Below are 26281 nucleotides of genomic sequence, written 5' to 3'. Positions count from 1 at the left end.
AAAGCTGAGGATGGAAGGAGACGAAGCAAAAACAACACAGTTTTCGTGGAGAGAAGTGGCTGTTGGCACGAAATCTCTCTCTCATATATATATATATATATATATATATAGATTTCATTTCTATGAACAGTGAGTACAACCAGTGTCATGGGAAGCATGGAGTTCTACATATCGATATGTACTCAAAACTGATCATGCTACAAAGATCTCGGTACCTTTCACAGACTAATCAATCATCTTGGTCAAAACAAGATCCACAAGCCAACTTGACAAAGACAGACACCAACTGCGTGTACATGGAACTTAACCCTCGATCGGACCACTGAGCTTGATTCCCCATGTCGAGTACCTCTCCTTGTTCTCCTTTATCCCAAGAAAGGGTGAGAGATGTGGGGTTTCGATGGGATCAGGAGCATGCAATAGGCTGTTGTACGAGCTCTTTGGAGGAGGAGGAGGAGGAGGAGGAGGAGGAGGAGGAGGAGGAGAGAGATGGGGACTGGTTCTTGAAGACCAGCGTTAGCCATGGCCATGAGTTTGGTGACGACGACGAAGAAGAAGATGGAGTGTGGCAAGAGCGACGCGTCACGACGGAGGATATATAGAGGAAGAAGAAGAAAGGTACGTACGCACCAAAGAATGGTTTCTGAGCTTGCTTTGCACGCCTTACAGTAATGTGGGGATGCGTTCTTTCGAGCTCCGCATGCCATGCAGAGGAGAAGGGCTTCGCTTTGCGGTACACAGCAGCGCCATGTGTGCTGACAAAGCAAGCGTACGTAGTTGGTGGGCACAACAACAAGGCTCAGAATAGAACAGGAGAGTGAACAGTCTTAGAGAAAAAGAGGTGTACAATCCCCCACAAGATTGTCCTTTAGGTCAGTCAGCTTCTCTCTCTCTCTCACTCCTTCCAATAAGAGGCCTTTTTATAATTAGCTAGGTTTTTGCTTGCTTCTTCCTCACTGCTACTCCTTGGGAGGAGTTTTTGGCATCAATATGAAGCATGCAGACGCAAGTGATCACTCCATTTCCCATCCCATGCATGCTTGACTTTCAAAAGCTCTCAGACTGCGCAGCTCAGGAGGATAGGTAAACAAAAAAATGTAGTGGACAATTGATTTAAGACAGAAGTTTATGTTATGCTATTTGATCGAAACTCTAGGTTTATAATTAATGTTAAGCCAACACTAGACATAGTTCTTGTAGTACAGGATTGATGGAAATGTTTAGCTATCTCCCTTTCTCTCTCACACATTGTCATTTGCATGGAAGAACAAAACTACAAGTAATTCCAATTTTTATGTTAAACATGGTTCTCTGAAGCTTGGACACACCTCTGAATTTGGATATATCTACGGTGACATGTACATAGAGTAGCAACATGTTGTTACAAACCTAATATCGAGGGAATTAAAAGCTTGTAATGCAGAGTTCAAAGCTAAACTTATGCTCCAGTGGGGCTGTCCAATCAGTATATTATTGCTTGGATAAGTTGAGGAGAGACCATTTTCAAGATATCAAATGAAGGCTTGTGTTTGTTTCAATAAAAAAAATATGCTAATCTGCTACAAGTCTTTCCTGTTCCGATGGCCTAAAGAAATTAAAAATAATGTTCATCGTCTCTATTAAGTTTTGTTCATGTGATGTTGGGGAGAAGATCACCATCCATAATACATGGTGTTGAATGGCTGCATAAGGTCCACTTAAGGAATCACACATCCCTTTCTCTTTTAAAAATAATTGTTTTCCCTTGGATTATTTTCTCATCCACAATTTCTCTTCATGATTTTCCTATATAGTTTATTTTCAAGAGTAAAACACTTCTTATTATTAAGCAGCAACATTCATAATAATCTACAAGCTTTTCTTGAAAGAGCCATACCAAGACATTCAAATAGAGGAATGTTAATACTACTGGATTTTCTTGCCTAAGTAAGACATGTGTGTAAGATCATGCATTCCATTATAGATAGCACAAGAAAATTGACTAGAGAGGTGTCATTCGCTTAAAACCAATTAGCAAAGAGTTTTTTTTTTTTTTTTTTTGATAAATTATGCTATATATATATATCTTATATATTGCCTAGAAACAAAAGACAACAAGAAAAAGAGAGACTAAATTCAAATATTATAATTATATGATCGCATCATGGTTTGAACTAAAGGAAATCTTAATCATGATCTTTTTCTCTAATAAATGTTTCATTTCATTTTTATGCGATACTAATTGGGCAGGAAACTTTGATGATAGAACATCCACGTCATGATATATTATCTTCCTTGGAGCTACTCCAATCAGTTGGAGTTCTAAAAAAATAAAAGATGATCACATGGTCTACAACTGAAGTTGAATATCGTGCCATCACCATTGTCGCTGTTGAACTCAATTGGGTCACAAATCTGCTCAAGGAACTCAACGTCAACTCCATAGTTACTCCTACAATATACTGTGATAATATTGGAGCTACCTACTTATGTGTTAATCCAGTGTTCCATTCCCGTATGAAATATATTGCCATTGACTTTTACTTCGTGCAAGATCAAGTTATCAGACATCAACTATGTGTTTCTCACGTGCATACGACTGATCAACTAACAGACTCACTTATAAGGTCTCTCGTCCGTAAATTATTTTCATTATATCGGTCAGCTCAATTTTGCGGGGGCATGATAACAAATAATATTTTCTCAACTATACGAAAAAATCTTTAAACAGTCGAGGAAAATCCTCTATGCTAAATGTGTATAAATACCTCTCAAAGATCACAATCTAAATATACTTTTGTAATTACATTTTTATAGTTCATCATCTTTGACATTGTAGACTCGAGTGGATTAGGGTCCGAGTCCAAGTGGTCTTCAGACCACAAGTAGTAGCACGCAATGACACGTTCACGACGCCCTGCCTTGCCTTGTTGCCTTCCTCTTCTCGTTCCCCGTAAGCAATTCCAACAAGCCAAGTAAATATCTCCGCGATTGGCCCTTCCTTCCCCTCCTCCCCCGAACCAAGGCTCCCCACCGCTTTAGAGAGAGGTAGGGGCAGATGGCCTCCGCCCTTGTCCTCGGGAACGTAGCTCTCCTGCCGGACGCCGCCTCGCCCAGGGTCGCGAAGGCCGCCAAGAGCTGGCAACCAGAGTTGTCCATGCCTCGCCCCCTCAGGAGGGAGCCCGCCCCCGCTGCAACCTTGGCCGCCCATGTCCTCGCTTTCCACGACCACGCTGACGCTGGAGGTGAGCCTGCTGCCGCTTTCAAAGTGACCCGCCGCTGGAGGAGGGGTGCCAGCGCCAAGGTAGGCGCTGCCGGCTCCGGTGGCGCCGGTGGGGATGGAGACGACAGAGAGGGCGACTGGGAGGAGGATCTCCGGAGCCGGCTGAAAGAGTTGGAGGAGATGAAGGAGATCGAGAAGAGGGCGGCGGAGTTGGTTGCTGAGGGCGCCGACGGGGATGAGGAGGAGACCGAGGAGGAGAAGAGGGAAAGAGTTCGAAGGGAGCTCGAAAAGGTCCTTCCTTTGGCACCCCACGCCTTTAATTTATGGATTTTCATATCAGGTTTTGGACCAATATCGTAACTTTGAGCTGAAATCTCAAGACGAGGATTGAACCATTCCTGTACGAATGAAATATTGTCTAGTGTTGCATTCTTTTTTGAATTCAGAAGAAGGATCTCGATGCTGATTATTCTCGTACCTGCAATCATTGATTGGCTAAGAGATGCTTCTTTTTTTTTTTCAATGTCATCGATTCAATGGAAAAAGAGGCTGATGCTGATTATCGTGTTGCTGTTTGTTATGGCAAGAGTAGGTTGCAAAGGAGCAGGCAGAAAGGAGGAAGACAGCCAAGTTGATGTTTGAGCTGGGGCAGAAAGCTTATGGAAAGGGGATGTATTCTCGAGCGATTGAGTTTCTGGAGGGTGCCCTCACCATCATCCCAAGGCCCACACTCTTAGGTGGCGAGGTAGTGAAGGATGAGATTGCTGGTCACAGAAAAATTGTAGAAAATATACATTTCTGAATATGTTGGATCTAAAACCATACGTTGCTGAATCAGCAAAGACTCGTTTATCTTCCTGATAATATAAGATAAACATACATGAAGAAATTCTCTTGGTACAAGATCAGATTGAATGACATAAATTTTTTTATGTGGTCTAATTACATAATCTATGTGATTGTAGATTCAGATATGGCTTGCAATGGCTTATGAGGCCAACAACCGTCATAGAGACTGCATTGCCTTGTACCAGCAGTTGGAGAAGCAGCATCCCAGTGTCAGCATTAGACGTCAGGCTGCTGAGCTCCGTTATATTTTGCAAGCACCTAAGCTGAAGATATCAAAGGATGAGATGGTCACCATACCATTAATTGGATCAAGTTATGACTGGTTAGTTTTCGTACAGACATTTCTTTATATTGTCTTGTCTTATGTTGTCGCTCTAATTAGTCAAGTTATTCTGCTTCTTTGGTTCTTTGAATAGGCCACTCACCTTGTCATCATTCATCTTTTGTTATCCTTGGATGTTAAAAATCTATTGTCTTTAGTTGTTTTCATCAAGATGTCCAACCATCTGAACTTAAGGAGCTTCCCTGTTCTTGCAGGATTTATTGGTTGATATTCTTGATAGATATTTCACAAACACATCTATTTCAAACAATTACTAAACTTTACTGGTTAAACAAAAGCATAGATTAATGGGCTTTTGTTGGTTCCCATACTTAGTAGTCTTATTTCAGCTAAACTTGAAGTTCTGCCTCATAAAAGTATATTGGCATAACAAATAGTTTCTAGAATGACCATTGAGACAATGTTACAAATAGTCTTACAAGAAATTTTGGCTTGGAACACCCAATAGAGGTCAAGACACTGGTACTGCTCGGTAGAGGATAGTCTGCATACCGTTAACCTTTCGGACCGGTACGTACCGCCCGGTTACTGCGGTGTCAGTAACGCAATCCTTGAAGTTAACAATTCCATCTTTTGTCAATGATTACAAATATTTTCTTATACTTTTCTTCATTTCCATCAAAAGACTTTTGAATCGTCGCTTTTGCTATATCTATAGGCTCATAAATATATCTCATTGTAGGCTTCATTTCATTATTTGTCAACCGAAGGACTCGAACAAGAGGGCCCATTACCTTTAATGTATAAACTATAAGATTTCATAAGGACGACGTTAAAATGATATCACTGATCCTCTTGCCTTTCGCTTCTTTTGCCCATTTTCTTGTCATCCATTTCTCCGAGGTAAACATTTCTTTTGCCTTTCGCTTCTTTTTAATGTCAAGAAAGAAGTAGCAAATCGGGTGACATTATATCTCACTATTTTCGTATTACCTGTGAATTCTCTCATCATATTCAAAGCCGTAGTATGATTATCGAGAAATCCAATAACAAAGATTGCCATGTTTAAAATCTTCTTAATGTTATGAATCTTTCAAATATCCTTCAATATTAAATCAATGCAATATACCGCATATTGAGTCCAATATAGGTATTGTCTTTTTGCTTCTAGTAATTTACCTAAGACAAAGGATAACAAAATTAATAAGACTTAGAAATCACATAGTTCTTTCATTTAAATTGGAGACATAGAGTAATTAAAAGATTAAAAATTTTAAAAGATAAATCTTATCAACTAACATATAGTTACTTCCATTATCGATTGTAACTTCAATGACATTTTGTTCACCAATTTCTTTCATAAACTTGTTAAGCAACTAATATATCTTTTCTCCAGATTTTATAAAAGATGATGCATCTATTGACTTCACAAACATGGTTCCTAAAGAACAGTTGATTATAAAATTAATTATACTCCTATGCATGGTATGCAATTTCGAATGGTACCACCCGGTACGGGCGGTACGTACTGGTCCAACGGTATACCGGTACGCGGACCGCCCGCTACCGGATGGACCGTGCTACAGTGCTACAGTAAGAGGAAATCGCTTGGTAAGCCCTGGTGTACCATTCGAAACGCCCTGGTGTACCGCTCGGTATGTCGGTACCGGACCGTACAATACCGAACCAACCTCGAAACACCGGTACGGTACGGTATTGCGTACCTTGCTCCTATGTCTCCTGTTGTTTCAAGCATCTAACATAATTGAGCAATCATGCTTTACCCATTCTTTGTGGTCCTTTTATAAATCATTTATATAATCTAACTCTTTTCTCAGTAATGAAACTTGTAACTCATAATAACTTAAAAAGTTTTAATCTTTGTCATATCTTCCAATAACTTCAATCATCTCTCTCTTTAAAACTGTTCAAATGACAAGTACTAAAGGGAACGTCAGCTTAATAAAAGAAGCGAGCAATGTACTGAATTGTTCTTCCTCTTATTTTCTTATCACAAGCATTACTGATATTTGTTTATCTTAATTTTGCTCCTGCTTGATCTTGTTGCTTCTATGATCTTTGATACATATATAAGTCTATCGATCTCTTTTTATCTTTCTTAACAATCATGATTTTTTTTCCTTTTCTGTCATATACTCTTTTCCCACATGCATTGATACTTTCTAAATAATCTTCTTCTTCATCATCTCCAATATGTTCAACATAATCCTTTGATAAAATCCCATAAGATTTATTCATTTGCATCCTCTTTTTAATCATATAAGTCAGTAACTCTTCTTTTACATCAGGTGAACACTTCTTGCATGTTGATGTATTCTTGAAGTTCCCTAGTTGATGTTACTTTGCATGAAAAATATGACATCTAGTAGTCTTATCACAAAAGATGCAAGTAAAACTACATTAGGATCTTTAGGATCCTTTAGATAATTGTATTTCTAAGCAGAATCGTTTCTTGATTTTTTTGATAAATCTTCTGAATTACTTTGTACATTTGTCATTAATCTTGAAACCCTAATAACAGTTGTAAATAAATAGAGATTAGTAGTGTTAAAATTTGAATATAGATTATTTTATGGTAACAGTAGTTAACAATCTACTATTAATAGTAGATAGTGAGGAGAAAAGAATCACCGACGATGGAAAGTGGGGAAAGAGAGGGCGGCGATGAAGGAGGAAATTTCGGGCGACAATAGTGGCAGTGGATGAAGCTGTGGACAGTAGCAATAGCGACCCTCTCCCTCGACAGTGGAAGGAAGTGGAAGGAGCTGCACACAGAAGCAACAACAACGAAGGGAATTGCGCACAAAGGCTAGACCTTCGGACTCATCCATCGGCGGTAGAGGAAGCATCAATCATGTGCATTAGCAGCGGAGGCAATGACTGCCCATGAAATAAGGTTTATGGGTCGGGGTTGCATGGTGGTGGGTTGGGTTTGCATGTGCAGCTTTAGTAACACTATTTAGCTTTGTTGGTTCAATCAAACCAACTAAGCTACTGTTCAACCGAACCAGACTTGATAGTCTGGTTTGGCTACCGTGCTTCAACCGGGTGCTCACCCAAGGCGCAACGCTTTCTCTAACTCATTTTTTTCTTTTGTATATCCTAAGGGACCACAGGAGGTTTCGGGGAGGCTAACTCTTGCGGATGGACACGCAAGGGTGCCACACGACTTAGGCAAAACCAACTAAGTGCTTGACAGCCTGGCGCTTGGGTTCAGGTGAGCACCCGGGCAGCGCTTCACTGAAGTGCGCCACTTGATCAAGCCTTGAGGCGTGTGGGCCTCGCCTCACCCCACCCAAGTGCCTAGGCGAGCGCCTATTTAAACCATCGGGAACATGTATGGTTTTCTATAACAGTTATAGTTTATAAGTATCAGCACATGATGAATGTTATTTTGATGATCCTCTCTTGCATAGGACCATAATATACAGTCAGTAATGACCATCATCATGGACCCTTCATCTATCGTAAGGAACTCCTTTTGACCACTTTTTGTTATGTCGTAATTAGCTTAATAGTAAATCATACATAATAGCATCTAAAAGATTGCTACTGTAAAGAACAGATACTTTCTAACCTTCAATTAAAAGCAAATCAATATTGGCTTTGACTCTATTTTTAAATTGCTTGCTGTTAATTGATCATGTAGAGTTGTCAGTGGAATCTAGCAAGAAACGGCAGTAGAAGGACCATATCTATCTTGATTCATCAATGTAGGAAACATTTTTTTCTTTTCCTTTGAGAAGGGTTGCTTGATTTTCACCTGACTGTTGTCTGCTTATCAAAAGGAATCTTGTGCAAGCAAAATGACAGAACCTTTCAACTTACAATAAAATGTGAAAATTCATTGTGACAATATTTTCAATTCAAAATGCTACCTGGAAACAATGGGAGAAATAAACATTTCTCGTAGTCAAAACTGTGTTCCATATTGTTTTAATTCTAGACATGCTATATAATCATTAACTTATACATGAAAAATCAATTTGTGGATGTTTTCATTCACATGAATAACATTATATTTGGTTCCATATTCCTCAATTTTGAAGGGAATTTCAGTCCCTTATATTAGAATAATCAAGATGACAACAAAACCTTCAGGAAGTAGGTGTTTCGGGATTAAATTCACAATTAGTCGAGAATTCTTATATCGTCATGCATGTGGCTCTCTCAAGATCACTTGTAAGTTGTAACATTATAATTCTTTCCCATTAACTTGTTTATGGAAGATGTTTGTCCATAGTATGTGATCCATCGTTCTTTGGATACTCTAAAATAACCTTCTGCGGTCACTTTTTTGGTTATTTATTCACTTTCTATCACCTATTCCTGCTGTACGTGAGTTAGCCTGCACTTCAGCCACTCAGCTTTCACAGTCAGCCCTTGTATCATGTGGTATTTCCTACAGTTGGTTTTCCTTTATGATTAATCACAGGCATAAATCTATAACTTAATATCTCTTTAATTTTAGAAAATCGGCTAAGGATTGATTCTTGGTTTACAAAACTTTGCATGTAATACACAAAGCTAATTTACATGAACAGTCCTGAAACCATCCAGAGATATCATCTATTAATTTAGTCAATGGCCACAGCAGTCCTGAAATCATTTCTGAAGTTGGTTAGTGATCTAGTATCAACAACTTGGTCATTTAAGATGAACCGAACTTTGGTGGATCAGTAATCATCACAAGTGACATTAAATAGTAAAATTAGGATTGAGGTAGAGACCATCGGGAAGAAAAACCTTTTCTGCATCTTCTTTAGCTCATGGATATTACGGATCCCAAGAACTCGTTTTGAGTTCCTTTTTATATAAAATCATCTAAGAAATGTTGTGATCAGCTCCCTACAATTTAAATGCCTTCTGTATAAAGCTTGAAATAAGTTGCTTCTTCCTGTCCACAATTTTCTCATAAGATCATACCCTGTGGATTTTTCTTCTTCTTTTAGAATTCTTAACCACATGCTAGTGAATGTAAAAGTGAAGAAAATAAGAACAGTGGGTTACATTTTATTGTACAAGAGCAACTTTACTGTAAACAGTCTTTGTTAAGCATGTAACACTTCTCAGGTTTATAATACACCTTAACTGAACTGTAAATTAAAAGAATCTAAAAAAAATCTTGATGTTTCTTTCTCCTTTTCCTACATATCGACTTTGGTATATTTATTTAAGGTGGTGTAGGGGGGAAATTAATCCATGAGTAACTTACATGGTGAAAAATTATTCAAAGCTTTTGCTGGTGCTTTCTCTATCAGTTGCTCTATGGTCATCATGACTGATGTGTTCCTTTTGCCTCAACTAATTTTGTTTACATACGAAGTTATCACCTATTATTGGCCTAGTCTAAACACTAGGGCAGTACTGAAATTTGAATTCCGATCACATATTCTCCATTAGTCAGCCTGGTGTTTATTCTCCATCAGAGAGATACATAACCTTTTGCATTAATAAAATTTGCAGGACTGTCTTAGTCGGCAGCTGAGGATGCTTAGTTCAACTTTGATTTTCATGAACAAGCATTCACTTGCAGTCATATCCTGTTGTAAATGATGATTTGATCCTGTTGTTATGTGCAATGGTAGGTATGCAGGTACTTGGAGTGACAAGTACAAGAACCGCGAAAGAGGAAAGACAAAAGCTACCCAGGTGCCACCATCAAGGGACTACTGGGGTGACTTCCTTACTTGGCGCCCACCAACTGAATTGGCCAAGAACCAAGCCTTCTGGCTTATTGTCACAATGTGGCTTGGCTTAATTGGAACAGCAATTCTCCTTCAAAGATGAAGATCCGAGCATATGACTGGATGGGTAGTAGAAGACCATGCTGCATCCTTCACTGGATCCACCCATGTCATGATGGAGTCAATTTTAGTGAATTTGAAACATCTTTCAGAACACTAATATCCAAGCATGTTCCGTATAATGAATGATCTGGGATACATACCTTCGACATGTCGACCCAAGGGCGTTCTATCTCATCATCCTTTTGGTCACACGTGTAAATTATGAATGATCGAGTGAATTCTTGTATTTGTCAAACATTGTCTGATTTCTCTTTTGTCTCTTGATACAATATATCAAGATGTTGTTTACCTTAGTATGATGACATATTAAATTTGTAAATTTTCCTAGCAATATTTGAAAAAAAGGAAGGCTACTATCTTGGATGTGACAGCATGACATTTCAGACTGCCGGTTGCATTTGAATGCACAGTTACAGCCTTTTTATATGGACAACTTGAGTCTTAGAGTGGTACATCATTATTCAATATTCTATGTCGATTTGACTTGTATCATTAGAATTACTATATATAATTTCCTAATGTGGTTATTGTTTTTGATCAATTAAAATTCAATATGTGAAATCTAGTCGGTACCTATTAGACATGTCATATTAGCTTTTAGCAATAATAAAAAAAGTTTATTAGTATCTAAAAATAATATTTTCTTATTTAACTGATGATTATAAAACTGAAACCATATAAAAAAAAATATTTCTATGTATGCTTAAAACTCAGAACTAATACTAAATTCATTACTGATTTTTTATGTCCAAATTAAATGAAACCTAATTAAAATTTTGGAAGAATAAGATGAGTATGTGCTCAAAACTCAATATATGATGAGTGTAAACATCATATAGATGCAGAAACCAAATTACAAAAGATTCCCTTTTACAGGAGGAATCATAAGTATTTGAAGAAGATCTATCAGAGAAGTTGCATCTGAGGTAATATATGCATATGGAATTTAGGAAGAAAATTAAGGCATGAGTGTCTCCTCCCTTGAAATGTGTCCTAAGAGATTCCAAATACTCCTAAAGCATTCTAAGAAAAGAAACCATGTAGGTTTAAGGTTTCACTTCATGAGATTCAATAAATTTGGTTGAGATGAACTGTGGCTTTAATAGCACTGGGCTAAATTATTCATTGTACTCAGAATATATTTATAAGGAGAATACAAGTTGGCTCAATTAATTTAATTTAATTTAATTTAATTTAATGCAACAAGGATATTATGCCTCAATCTAAACTTAAAACTATACGCGATCATATGATCTAAATTATGTGATCTCAATTAATTTGACTCATTTATATTATTTTTAAGTAGATTTTATAATATTTTTATTGTGATGATAAAAAAAACTATAAGCCAAAAACATGTTAACAGACTAATATACTATAATAGATGAAAACGAACTGCGGGTGTGAAGCGAACCAACGACCGAATCGGATCCAACCCGATTGAGTAAGGTGAAAGGGCACGAACCGAAGGGACATTCAGGTCATTTTGCACCGCTGCAACGTTTTGGGCTTCTTTGAAAACTACTGGGCGCTTTGTGGGCATTCCAAATAATTGGGGGCCTTTTTCAGAAATTGGCTCTTTGTTTTTTATATGGGGAGTATTAAGAGGAAAAAGCAAAGAGCAGAATTGGAGGTTCTCTCTTGATCGCCGAAGCCTCTGGAAGAAGCGTTTGTACTCACGAGGAGAAGGCCGGAAGGAAAATACAAGGAGAAGAAGATGCAAGGGGGCGACGATTTAAGCATCGAAGAGCTCGCTTCCACTCTCTCCACGTATAAAGATCAGCTCCGTGAGGTTCGATTGCGTTTCGTTTCTACTTCTCCGCTCGATGGCTTCCATGGTATTAGGGTTTCTATGTTATGATGCTGTGGTCTCTCACTTGACTCGTTAGGGTTCCTCAAATGCCATTGTCTTGTAGGTATTCAGGTGTTCGAGATCCGTTTCTAGGGTTGCATGGTTTTGTAATCTATATAAGAGAAAGGACTTGGGGGTTTTAGATTTAAAAAAAAAAATCTCTTGTTGCTGGTTAAACATTTTATATTTTGCTACAAAGATTTTTTTATTTTTATTTTTTGTAGGTATAAGTAATCAGATTCCATTTGCTTGCATAATTTGAACTTTATTACTGATACTTAAGTGACAATTCGTAGCTGTATGTTATATTTCGTCTTTGAGTTCTTAGATATTGTTGACAATTTTCTTAGTTTTGGAATTGGTTGCTGGAATCATAGCAGTATTGATTAATTTGATGTCAGTTGTTCGATGAGCTTATTTAATATTGTGCCCATGTTTCCTGGATGGGTTTGGCTTGATCTGTGGACCGTGGAAATTTTGTATCTTATATGTAAAGTTGCAAGGTGCAACGGTTAGTAAGAAATGGAATGATAAATTGAAATTGCACATTCTCTAGTTCGATGTTCATTTGTTTGATAGAAGTAATACTTGTGTGTGATATTTTTGTGACCACGATTGATAGTGTTATTTCAGTTTAGTTGTTTTTTGTTGATTATGCACTGATAACACTGGAGCTTCTGTTGAGCTTCAACTTTTCTTCTTCGTGAGCATGCTATTCTAAGCAATAAAATGGCATCAATTATCAATGGGGAGTCTGTTCATAACATTTGAGTCATGCATTCATGAGTCATGACACAATATGCATGATTACTTGTATTAGTTTTACTTGTATGTTGTACCATTTCTTTTAAAGATTATATACTGAGCCAATGAATCTAATTGTTCATTGCTCTGAATTTATTAGTTTTTAGGTGAAAAAGATGTCCACCTGATATCACATTCAACAGAAGGTTCATGGTTCCCTGGATAGTGTCCACAATGAGTCATGAGCCCTTCTTGGCTGATGAATATTTTATAGTGCATTTTAGCATGAGATATGTTGGCTCTGTTGTGTATAATGTTACTCATAGTTCAAGCAAAAACAGTAAACTATCTGTTGTAAGTATGTTGTTTTGATCATTATCACCATGCATTGGGTATTTTTTTTCATCCCAGATTGTGGTGGTATATGATCCTGATTGTTGAATTGGAAATCCAATCTCCTAAATATTGTTTATTTATATAATTACAATAACAATATATTCTTACTCCATAACCCATTCCAGTAAAACCTCAAAACAACATATGAAGCATTCAACATTCAGAACCAGTTCAAAGTTTTCTAAGTTATTTATCATCATTTCTTTTATCTAATTAAACACAGCTGGTAACTTAGCAAAAGAAATTATTGCGTGTTGTAATAAGTTATATAGGTAAGTGGTTTGGTGTGTAACATGATTCATAAAAGAGTACCAGGTAATGCTACTATGAGCTAAGTAGCATGTCTCATTTCGTACCCATACCATAATCTGGAGCATTCAATGTTTTAGGAAACTGCAGATGTGGTTATTGGATTTTATATTGAAGATACTCGATACAACATGTCAAGTAGCAGGGCACATATGTTTTACAATCCTTATCGTATGTATGTTGAACATGCATTGGATATTTAGTCTCATTTGATGCTTCTTGGATGCATATCTGACATTTGAAGTATAAAGTTCTTCAAATAATATCGGAAATTTAGTACTGCTAAGCTATTTTGGGAATGCTTTGTGGATTCTTCTTGGGAGCACTTTGACTTTGTTGAACGTTGATCTTATTATGATTGGCTTGGCTGGTTGATCTTCATTTGCATTGAGCATTATTTTTTGGTTAATAAAATTAGTAGTGTTTAATTTTTTATGAGTTGAAAAGACTTGTAGATGCAATACTTAGAAGAGGTGAAATAACTATCATTAGTAGTATGATGGGAGAAAGAGACATAAGAAGATTTTAATAAAAAATATAAATAAAAACTTAAATAATATTAACTTAATTAAAAAAATTATTTTTTACAGATTTCAATAGCGGCAAAAGATCCATCCATATAGCCAAGTTGTTGTTGTTGTCGGCAGTGCTCATTAGGCTTTTGTCATTCTCGTTTATTGTCACTAGTAACTACATAAGTAAGTTGGAACTTGGAAGTAACTTTCTAAACCTCTAAAGAAAATTCTATGTCTGTCACATATATTATATGTTTGTGATATTTTTAATTTCGTATTCGTGTTATATTTTATGGAGTTTTAACGGAACATGATTCATTGTTGTATCTGTGTTGATATCCCCATACCCTTGTGTGTAGGTAACATAACCATAATGGATTGAAAACAGGGTTTGCCGTACCGAGCCGTACCGCTCGGTACGGGCGGTACGTACCGGTCCGACAAGTTGTCGGTACGCGGACCGCCCTGTACCGGTCCGCACTGTAGCAGTGCTACAGTGCTCGGTACACCTCGGTGTACCGGTCGGTACACCCGTACCGTACCGTACCGAGCACGAGTCGAAACGCCGGTACGGTACGGTACGGCGAACCTTGATTGAAAAGATCAACTTTCAATTATTTATGATATAGGAATCTAAGATATTTATTGAGGCAAAGAGGGTTCTCAAACTAAGATTCACAGAGATTTAGATGATTCTGAAGATGCCTGATACAGATAAAAAATTTTATGGTTGAAGATGCAGATATATTTTATTTCACCAGTGAGATACCTTAATACTATTGGACACTTGGGGCATGTTCTACGGGCACTGTATGTATCTTAATGCTAGTATGCATATTGTATGTAATTGAGGCTGCTATTATTGTATCTTTAACTTATCGAAGTATGTTACTTGTGATGAATGCAAAAAACTGCATGTTTACTGTAGAACAACGTGGAACATGGGACAGAAAGTCAGGAAACGATAACATCTAAAATATTCTTCTTGAAGCATGTAGTTTGCGTGATATCACTCTCTATGGTTTGTCTTATGCAATAGCCATCGTTCAATGATAGAAATAAGGAATTCCATTGGGCTTCTGCAACATCCACAAATGATAATACGTGCCTAATTCTTAATGTTTAACCTTGTCTATCAACTTTGCAAGAGTTTTATTTTTAAAAATAAGTTCTGTTAATTGTATGTTTTTACTGTAAAAGTTTGTCCAATTCCTTGATTAGTTTTTGGGAAGTTATTGCTTATTGCAGCTATTTTTGCTTAAACTTAAAAATTTTCTTGTTACTTTTTTTTAATCTCACATCATGGTCTTGGATCCTCTTTTATATTTCTGTGATTAAGGATTGTTGTCAGCATTTATATTTGTGAGAATTTACATGTTTGGTGTTGTAAAATTCACTTTTTTAGCTTCTTTGTGAGTTTTTTCTACCAATCATATTTACAATATAATTTGTCCTGGATTTATAGATAGTTTTCTCGTTGTTTCAGGTTAGTAAACTTTTGACTGATGACCCTGGAAACTCCGAATATGCAGATATGGAGAAGGAGCTTGAAGAGGTGAGCTGCATTGCTGCTTTGGTAGTAAATCCTAATTCTTTGTGATACATGGATGCCACCTTTTGCTTGCTTGTGGTTCCATGTGATCCACATAAAATCTTAGCTTTAGAACAATACAAATATCAGAGCAAAAATGAATAATTTCTTCCTTTGCCTTATTGTGTTTGTAAGTTTTCAATGCATGCTATTGCTCTTGCCATGTGTTCTTTTCGAGGAGCCATAAGATGTTCAAGGAGGGCAACATGATCTGACTGCATGATGGCAAGGGTTTTAATGAGGATTTTAGATTCTCTTAACACCTTAAAAGGTGAGAAGGGTGATTTTATTGCAACGTAGCTCTTGTTTGCAGCAGCTGGAGCTATATGGGCAAGTATGACTTGAGAAGCAAGAGCTGTATGTGAAAGATCATTTCTAAATATGCCATCACCCTTTTATCTTGGTTCTTTGCAGGTTTTCCCTCTCGTGATGGAACCATCTGCTTACAATCTCCTGATTTGAGATGTTCACGCTGCTATTCTAAGTTTGAAGTTTTAGATTTGATTTTTGGCTTGTTGAAGGAATAAAAAAGGTTTTCCTTTTGTAGGCTGAATTTAGTGTAACCTTGAACATGTAGGTTATTGCATTGACAGAGGAACTTCTGGCAACGGCAAAGCCAACAGATGTTGGCCAGCTTCACACTGATGCATCTCCCCAGGGTCAGTTTGGTGGACCATCTCAGTCCAAGGTGGTAAATCCCTTTGCTATTGTATCCTGTTAATTATGGTCTTAATTTTATTCAAAATTATCAAAAGTAGTTTTCTATTAAAAGATTGGATACAATGGAACTTTATGTGATGAATTATATTATTTATTACTCTTATCCTCCACTATTATGTTGGTATGCATGAAGATCAATCTATCATAGACAAAGCTGTAAATAGGGTGTTCGATATAATGGTTGTGTATGTCCATGTCTTTCGATTTTGTTCATACTTTGCATAATATGTAAAGGATTTGTAGTAAGCTTGACGACTCCATTTTTGTTGACTTTGTGTTCGTTTTAGTCTTATAAATACAGGTTGTGTGCCTTTACGCCAAGGCAAAACTATCGAGAAACATACCATTTAGGCAGCCATTTTAGGGGTTTTTTAGCATCGCAGAGTGGTGCGGATTGTTTGCTGGCATAACACCCAGGAGCTACCCAGGTGGTACATGGTTGGATGAGACTTTGGGATAGTGTCTAGGGTTGATTCGTTGCCTTGTTCCTCAGCAGTGTCATGTGGGCACTTGTGGGCGACTTTGGTCGTGGCGAACGATCTTGGACTCTTTGTTGCGCGATCGTTCAGAACTTGCAAAGTCTATTTTGTAATTTGCATTGCCTAATAAGTGTTTACTAGATGTTTGTTTGTGCGATCCCGAGTTAAATGCTTCATCTAATCCGTCTTCTTTTTTGTAGGTCCTTAAGGGACCATAAGAGGTTTCAAGGAGGTTGATCCTTTGCGGATGAACACGCAAGTGTGCTGCACGATTTAGGCAAAGCTAGCTAAGTTTGTGATAGATGGTATCCGAGCGAGATAAGCATACTTAGAAACACTTGACATGCCAACGTAGGGGACCTAGAGGGGTTGCGCTGAGGGCAGCCATCATGTGTGACCGTTTGAGGGAAACGAGTATAGAGATGTAGGGAAATGAGTTGCTTGGAGGAGCGGGTATCCAATATTGACTTTTAGAAGAATGACCAACCCTTCATGTAAGAGGCACCATGAGGACAAGGGAGCTGGGAAGAACACGCGCACAAAGGTTGGGATGGTTGAGTTCTAGCTACAGTTCGACGTTGGCAACAAAACTTGACGGTGCTCAAGGCAAGCGAGGCGTTTGACCAAGGATGAGATCTTGCAAGGAGAGATGGGTTGCTCGGCTAGTGATAGAGTTTGTGCAATGCTCGCAAATGCGAAGGGAATTACTAACTCGAAAAATTCGAAACTCATGTAAGAGCTTATATGAAGATGGACTGTTCGTGGTTATCCCAAGGCGATTGAAACTCGATGCCATGGAGCATAAAAAGTTTCTCTTTGGCATGTGAAAGATATGTCTGTATGTGGTTGAAGTGTGTAATAAGTTCAGCATGTTGCTAGGCTTTGAGGGGTGGAGCAGGGGTTTTATTAACGAAGAGTTACAATCTAGCAAGTGCATTTGCGGTGATGGAACAATGCTCAGCAAGAGAGAATAGTCCAAGAGGATGGTAGTCTCCAAAACTTTCAGGGGGAAGGATACGAAGAAAAAAGTTGTTCCAACGGGACAAACCAGGAGGGATAAGTTTCGGTTCTACAAAGGGAGAATCATGTGCAATGGGTTGCACATGTTGAGGGGGATACCTCAAAATGACAGCTCCATAAAGCTTAATGGACCGACCGAGCAGCGAAACAACCTAGGTGAAACTAGGCGAAGTGCTTAAGTCGCATGAAGGTGCTCAACATAGAAGACAAAACATGAACGGAGGCACAAACCTTTCCTTGGATAGAGATTAAAGACATGAACTCTTATAGAGGCAAAAGTGAGATCATGTCGTTCCATGAGTCTCTCATTCTGATGGAGCAGACTCATCTTGCATGGTGCCAAAGTCGAAGGGAGTTTCAAGGCGCATTCACCTTATCTCGGTGAAGCAATTGATGCAGGGATTATGGTGACCCAACTTGCGGAGGCAAAGTTGGGGTCAAAAGGCCGTGACACAGGGCAAGAGGACGCGGTGGTGGGTACTCTTGAAGAATATGTTGCAGTTTCGTCTTTCGAGTTGCCGTGAAGGAAGCGGTGCATAGCGGAGATTGTGCTGGAGGCATTGGCCTAGAATCTAGACAACTGCACATCAGCGAAGTCGATGGACTTCGAGAGCTGTCGGGCGACGGACTGTCCTAGGGCTATGCTTCGTCCGCGTGTGACCCTGGAGTGGGTGGACGAATGTCGATTGCTAAAGGAACGAACACAATCGAAGGTGGTGAAGGTCTTGTGATATGCTGACAGCAACCACACAAGGAGAGATCGCAGTCCGAGTTCATCCCACAAAGATCAAAATGCAATGGAGATGTCATTAGGAGGCGTATATGAAGCAGTGGATCTTGGTGCAACAGTTTGAGGTAATACGACATAGACAGTAAAAGTCCCATGAGGGACTTGATCATACGAAGGTATGATAGGGAGCTATTTGGAGCTCCACTTCAGTGAGCAACACTACGATAAGAAGGGCTATGGTCTGAAGGAGTGAATGTCATGGTACTGTAGAGGCGAATCTTCTGTGCGTGCATCAAATTTTGCATCGGATGAAAGCTTTAGTTATCAACATATAAGGGCTGTGTACCATCGAGAGAGATTTTGAGTGCAAATACCAATGAGTCTCATGGGGGACTTGGATCGTACAAAGGTATGATCGGAGCGACTAGAGAGTTGGACTGCTCCAAAGCTCATATTTGCTTGAGGGAGCCTGACAAGTCGGAGGACAAGGCCGAGTGAGCGAATGTTGCTGCCAAGGATGTAAAGGATAACAGAATCGATGCGAGTCCTACAACATGATGACGGAGGCCATGCATGAGAGTTGTACTCTGTCTTTTCATCGACCAAGGGGAATTGCTCGGAGAACATGAAGGTGTTGAAATAGGTGGTCGAAAGGGGCGAGGAAGTGACAACGAGTCCAGAGAGACTTAGCTACCCAAAACGAAGCGTCGGTTAAAATGGAGTGGGCTCAGAGGAGTGCCATAGTGCCGTAGAGGTGGATCTACCGATTGTGAGGAAAGAGATGTAGATGCGAGGCGACAGATAGTAGGGCCATAGGCATGACAACTTTATACTATTGCAAAGGCGAGACTTTCATGGAGTGCATGGTCGTGAAAGGTGCTAAGGAGGTGGAGAATGCAAAGACAAACTTCAATTATCAAGACAAGGTCGAAGGGCAGAGGCTAGGGAACTTCGTAAGATTGGTGTCAATGGGCATCTTATCAAGATAGCCGAAAGTGGAGGGACTTCGGATTAATGCAGGAGTGCTCGACCAAGGAACGGGGTAAACAATATGCGATGTTGTACCTTTTCTACTTAGAAGAGTTGGCGACGGAAATGATGGAAAAGATGGTACAATCCCAGAGACGATCAAAACTATAGGAGATTTGCTATAAGTCGGTATGATATTTAGTTTTTTTCTAGAAAACTTTTTGCATTTCAAAAGTTCGATGGCAATGAGGAGGCGCATTGTAGTAGCTAACTCAACGTAAGGAGTGTAAGCACTTTAGGTGCTTCAGAAGTGTGAGCAAAGAGTAGGCAAAGGTTAGTAACCAGCTTGATGCATCAAGTACAAGCCTCGAGGAGGTGGGCGAAGTCAAGTAACTCTTCTTAATTTTTAAGAGAATGGGTGAAACTGAGTACCCCTGTTCTCTTATTTATCTAGCAGAGAAGCTTTGTACATGTTTAAGACTCTTGAAGAAATATAGTAGAAGACAACAGTTGTTAAATCTTCACCAATAGTGATCGATTCTACCGAGAATAAATTGTTCGCTTCATTTCTTAACAAAATGCCAGCAAAAGTGATGCGAACCTACTTGGAGGCGACAACTAAGTAGAAAAGGAATCGATGGACAAATTTTGCGAAGGAAAGATCTCAAAAACTTAAAAGTCTACGAGGCGATGCTCGTTAAAGCTCCAACAGGCATCCACCTAGTTCAAGTGGCGAGGGACATATGAGAGACTGTTGTACAACAAGGAAGGCCTTTTTCTTTATCTGAGGGATCCACATGAACCAACAAAGATCAAAACAACTCGATCGACCCCACATCAAAGTCAAAGTCATTGGCGAGTTGAAGCAGCATTGGCATATCAAAGTTTGACTATTCAACAACAGCGACGAAGAGCAGTTGGGAGCTAAGAGGTGCGTTGCAATTGGAGCAAAAGATTGATGATTCAGCAAAGGCAAGGAGATATAGCATCCTTAAAGGCTTTGAAGAGGACGTCAAAGGAATAAGTGGTGGAGAATGTCACAGACAAAGTTGTAAACAGGGTGATTGATGTAATGCTCGTGTCTTTTGGTTTTGTTTATGCTTTGCACAATATGTAGAGGGTTTGCAATGCAGTTATCAAAGAAGCAAAATTTTTAAAAAATAGACCATCCAGGCAATTGTTTAAGGAGCTTTCTAGCTCCGTAGAGTAGTGCGGAGTGTTAGCTAGCAAAACACTCAGAAGCTACCTTGGTGGCACATGGTTGAATGAGCCTTTGGGGTAGTGTCTAGGGCTGGTTCGCTGCCTTATTTCGCAGTAGTGTCATTTGGGCACTTGAGGGGATTTTTGGTCGTGACGGACGACTTTAGATCCCTTATCGCATAATCGTTCAGAGCTTGCGAAGCCTATGTTTGTAATTTGCATTGTCTATCAAGTGTTTCTTGAAATGTCTGTTTGTAGGGCCTTGAGTTAAATGTTTTCTTTAACCCGTCTTCTCTTTTGTCGATCCTTAAGGGACCATAAGAGATTTCAGTGAGGTTGATCCTTTGCGGACGGACACGCAAGGGTGTCGCATGACTTAGGCAAAACTAGCTAAGTCCGTGATATGTCAGTAGGCGAAGATATACTGTTTGACATATCATATTGCTTCATTTACTTCTATTTCTGTTTGTTATGATATTCAATCTATATTGTTCAGTTGATTTTTTAGATTATCTTTCTTTAAGTTTGGTCAGAGTTATCTGTCTATATTATTTTCTACATGAGAAAATATGAACTATGCTCTATTTGATCTTTTCTGATACATGATAAACATTAATTTTGTGTTGTATTAATTCAGACACGAGAGAACATGACTTCTTATTATTCATCCTTTTAAAGATATCTCAAATATGGCTTATTCCTTTATGATGGCTTCCAGCTTTATTATATTATAAACTGAATTTTGGCATCTTATTTTTAAACATCATCTCGATATTTTTCAGCCATATGAAAAATTTTCTGTTGGCACCAAAGTTCAAGCAGTTTGGAGTGAGGATGGGGAATGGTATGCATGCCCTGATAGGTTTAATTTTGTTAATATACTTTACTCTCAATTATTTTACCTCTTCTCTTTTATGTGTTGATTATTTGAATGTTTAGGTATGATGCCACAATTGAGGCTGTAACTCCTAATGGATATTATGTCTACTATGATGGCTGGGGAAACAAAGAGGAGGTATTGCTTATTTTTGAGTTTAATTAGATGACTATGCAAAAGTTGTTTTTGAACCATCCATGTTCTTTTCATCATTATGGATAGTATTTAGTAAAGCATCATCAGCAGATAGTTCAGAAGATAAGAATTCAAAGCTTTAAGTCCAATTTAGAGATGTGTGGTATAAGCAATCTTAGAAGATTTCTATTCAAGGATCTTAAAATGGTTCGCAGTTTACTAAATTCAGTTATATCAGCCATCCTGTGGCAGCTTTATACATGTTAAATTGGTGTTTCTTTTAATTAATTGAACAACTTCAGTAAATTTTCCCCCTGGATCTTGTAAATTTCTTTTTAATTTAATATACTTGAAGCATTTACATCGGTTTTTTCTGTTCATTTTTCCTCTCTTTCCATCGAAAATCTGAAACATCATAGCTATCTTGGTTTTGCATCCTTATCATCATCTTTTGGACTTGGTTACAGTGGTTCTAAAGTTGTGCTGCATCATGATTTATAGATATGATCACTGTATAAGCTCAAAACACTGCATAAGGAAGAAAATGCAGACATAAAAGTGTCAAATGTTTTAAAAAGCATACACTTTAGAGTAAATAATATTAGGTAAACATGTGATGTAGCAGCGAAAATTTATTCTGAAAGATAAATTAACAAACTAAAGCTTGATGAGTACTGAGCTACTTAAGTTAGATATATAAGGAAATAGGTTTCTAGATTATAATAGCAAAAGGGATTTTATTGCAGGGATCTGAGACAAGTACATGGATAAAGGACGAGAAGGTCATTTGGAGCATAATGTAGGAAACAATAATTTTACAAGATAGAAAGATGCACTTGGGATCAATGCTTTATATCATGGTTTCTCACACAAATGGTTTCCAGATCAGGGCGTTGTTTCTTATTAAGAGGATTGATGGTTGATTTAATTGGAGAAAATTGTTGTCACAAGGGGAAAGCTATAGGATTATTGAAGAAGATTTATCTAATAAGATATTAATTCGAGAAGCACAGGAAATGGTTAATAAATAGAAATGGATGGCATATTTTTCTTGATAGTGTGAATCTGACATACGTTTATTTTTATTGCAAAATGTCCTTGTTGCTGTTAGGCAGTTTTGAATTGGAACAAAAGTTGTACCTCCCGTCTTATAAATACCTTTCTAGTTCAGGGTGTCAACTTTGTCCTTTCCCATTCCACTTTCCATTTGCTTGTTCATTTGGGAATTTTTAATTTAGAATTTTGTATACTGTGAAGTGACAGTATTTGTCACTTACATGTTGTAATTTGCTGGATTATATATATGGTATGTTGAACTCTTTGTCGACGTATCTAACTGTTTAGCATTCTCCAGCTTGTTCTACTGTTTTCAACTTGACCATATTGTAGGATCTGAATATTTTGGTTCTTGAATTATTTTTATTTGGCTTATGAAGCTGTCATATTTTATGTTATGAAGTGGTTATTTTTGTCACTTACAACTTGATGCAATTTGCTTGATCATATTTATGATATGTTGAACTCCATGATGACATATCTCCTTGTTTAGCATCCTCCAGTCCACAGTACTGTTCTCAACTCGACAGTATTGTATGATTTGGATCTTTTGGCTCTTGAAATAGGTCTTCTTTATCATTTTCTTTGTAAACAAGGCGTCACTTCTGTTGTATTACTATGTTTTGAGCATTTATTTTGCTTATGTTAACCAACTGCAATAATCTTAACTCATGATGATTGTTGCTGATGCTGCTTTCAGGTGGATCATGCTAATGTTAGGCCAGTTGAAGAGGGTGATGCTTTGTTGGAAGCTGAAAGAGAAGCTGAGGCTACCAGACAAGCCATCAAAAGAAAAATTGCACAATCTGCTATAACTGACTTTCAAGCACGGACCTTGCCTGCAAAACTTCGTATTGATCCCAATGATCCAGATGATGTGGTGAGTAAAGTTGGTCAGCTGCTCACAATAATCTGTAGAACTAAGCAACTGTGTGTTTTCTAAAGACAAATTTCGTTCATTATACTGTATCTTCTGTTACATAAATGATCCCATCCTAATGCCTTTTGGGCCTTTTACCTCCTTCAAACTAGATATTCTTTTGGAAACACCAGAAGTGGTCATTGTAATATTTAAAATCCTAAAATATATTTGTGTCCTTAAGCCATATCAGCAAGAAAAAATGATTAAATACAATTTGATGCCACCTGCAATTGTATGTTGTTCATGTTAAAATTGAAGATAAAGGGCACCGATGGGTCAGTGGGTGTAGAAGTGGAAATTTATGATGGGTTACTTAGTTGGAAATTTAATTTATATCATCTAAATGCTTAAATCCATATATGGCAAATGGAGTTGCCGTGAATGTGGAGGCAAGTAATCCTTCATTTGAACTGTCGGTTCCTCTTTTTGTTTTCTGCTGGCTCTTCTAGCGTGGAGTTTTTTTTAGCAAGGATCTTGTTCATTGTGTTCTTGCAATGATATTTACAACTTGATTCATCTGGATATGTGTTGGCAGAAAGCTACTAAGCGCAAGAAAATACATGCCTTCAAGTCGAAGGTTCGGAGTGAACAACTGGAAGTCGCACAAAACAAGCGCCAGAATGCTTGGCAGCAATTCCAGTCTACCAAAGGAAAAACTAAGAAGGTGAAAATTAGGACTCCATTTTCATACTTTTGCTTTCTCCTTGGTGTGGTCACCATTCTATTCATCCATTTCAGGGTGACACATCATGATTAGATCTTGATTCGTGTCCTCGCTGTTGCAGATTGGGTTCTTCTCAGGCCGCAAGCGAGAGAGTATCTTTAAGTCCCCAGATGATCCTAGGGGCAAGGTTGGTGTTACCGGCAGCGGGAAGGGACTGACAGAGTTCCAGAAGAGGGAGAAGCACTTGCACCTCAAGGGAGGTGCAGTGGATGCAGAGGACTGAGTTGTAAGCAGGTGAGAACGATACCTTTCCTATCCTCACCTACTTAATCATGGTGCATGGTGCAGTAAGAATGCACATGCAACATTTACAGTGCACTAAGTGCTTTGTTTCTGGGCATCATTTTGGAATAGTCTGATACAAAGTAGTTAGGTCTACAATCATATTATGAAATATAATTCAGCACAAAAGTTACTAGGAGGTTTTACTTGTGAAACTGATGTTGAAGATGTTGAGCACTTTCACATCTTGTTTTAGTGAAGGCTTCAGATCAATAATTAGAACATGAGAAATGTGAAGTTGGAAACATCGTTACTGTCCATGAAGTTTATACTCACAAGGAACAAGATCAGGTCCTAGGGAGAGAAACGAGTCTGTGTAGGTTGTGCGCATAATCCAACATTAAGTTTAGCTTCTGGATTTCAAGTAGAGATGCCACTGAATGGTTCCGATAGATTGATACAGTATGGTTGCACGGTTGATAGGTCTACGATACTGTGTGTATCTTGTAGTACTTATGATGTAATGCTTATGGAACGAAATTACCTGTGTGTATCTTGTAGTACTTATGTAATACTTAGGAGAAAGATGGATTACCTGTGTAATCCTATTGTGCATCAAATTAATCATGGCTGAGCAGTCCTCAAGCATAGTGGACATAGTGAAACTTTCTGATGATGGTAGGAATCAATGCGAATCCTAATGATGGTATCAGAATATAATCAAGTTAGCACCAACAAGAATTACGATTCTACTAGAAGAGTTGTGTTGATGAATGTATGTATTCATGATCATGACTTGAATAACCAAAGCTAAAATCTAGTTCACTATGTGCAGTAATAGAAGCCAACAAGATGAAGTCGAGCTTCTGCGCAAGCATCCAGCTGAAAACGCCAGGTTGGAGAGCTAAAGGAATCCTGGAATCATATTTAGTGGAAGAGAACCTTGAAGGTCTGCACATATTATTAGCTCATCCATGTAAGAGAACATTTACGTTAGAAAGAAAACACCAATAACAATAGCATTTTGCAGCAATACCCACATTATAACATTATTTTGATTATGGGGCAAGGCGATTACCTTCTCTCCTGATGCATCCTTGTCCTATATGAAAGCTTCGAATATGGTTTCTCTTTCATCTTCTCGAGCTAGTTGTTGAAACCCTGAGTTGCACTCACATCCCCTGCATCTAAAGAGGGAGGGAAGGAACTCTAGCCTTTCATGGCCACAGGTCATATATGGTAAAAAAAAAAAATTATTTATCGAATCCGTTATTCTTGTCATTATTAGCTACTTACGAACAGATTAAAATTTTTTTCTATCGAGTGTGTGTTTTTTGATGAGTCCATTTTTGGTATTAGATTTCGGACACTCTTTTAGAGGAGATCGCCATTCTCTTACTTTTTAAATAAAGTAGGTCGGTTTGTGTATTTATATATCGAGATTGATTTGTTTAAATAAAGTAGGTCGGGCTACGGATATGGATTGGCAAGTTTAGAGAGAGAATTTTTTTTGTTATTTTCTTATGCGGATTTGCCTTTTACTTATTGTTGACCTCTAAACATCCAATGATGAATGTTCAACATGAAGCAACACCTCACTTAAGGGGTTCAATGTCAATAGTTTCTTGGGATATGCTTTAGTCATTTTCTAATAT

General features: G+C 38.2%; 2 protein-coding genes across 3 annotated transcripts; both read left to right on the top strand.

The window, feature by feature from the left end:
- Positions 1 to 2899: 2899 nt before the first annotated feature.
- On the top strand, positions 2900 to 10533 carry LOC103995540 (uncharacterized). The gene is made up of 4 exons (XM_009416144.3): positions 2900 to 3493; positions 3795 to 3947; positions 4168 to 4373; positions 9944 to 10533. Exons 1-4 carry the CDS (start codon positions 3038 to 3040, stop codon positions 10143 to 10145), a joined length of 1017 nt encoding a protein of 338 aa, XP_009414419.2. The 5' UTR covers positions 2900 to 3037; the 3' UTR covers positions 10146 to 10533.
- Positions 10534 to 11775: 1242 nt separating this feature from the next.
- Positions 11776 to 25713, top strand: LOC135620341 (uncharacterized). Of its 2 annotated transcripts, none has more exons than XM_065123242.1 (9): positions 11776 to 11957; positions 15468 to 15536; positions 16150 to 16263; positions 21473 to 21534; positions 21630 to 21705; positions 23459 to 23638; positions 24216 to 24344; positions 24466 to 24638; positions 25462 to 25713. In XM_065123242.1, exons 1-8 carry the CDS (start codon positions 11883 to 11885, stop codon positions 24625 to 24627), a joined length of 867 nt encoding a protein of 288 aa, XP_064979314.1. In that variant the 5' UTR covers positions 11776 to 11882; the 3' UTR covers positions 24628 to 24638; positions 25462 to 25713. The 2 variants fall into 2 exon arrangements, with proteins under 2 accessions (XP_064979314.1, XP_064979315.1); XM_065123243.1 differs by having other exon boundaries at positions 11777 to 11957; positions 16150 to 16260.
- The last annotated feature ends 568 nt before the right edge of the window (positions 25714 to 26281 follow it).

Source organism: Musa acuminata, chromosome BXJ2-8 (genome assembly GCF_036884655.1).
Source record: "Musa acuminata AAA Group cultivar baxijiao chromosome BXJ2-8, Cavendish_Baxijiao_AAA, whole genome shotgun sequence".
Classification (NCBI taxonomy): domain Eukaryota; kingdom Viridiplantae; phylum Streptophyta; class Magnoliopsida; order Zingiberales; family Musaceae; genus Musa; species Musa acuminata.
The sequence above is the reverse complement of the archived record's forward strand: the minus strand, read 5'-3'. Positions and strand labels throughout refer to the sequence as shown.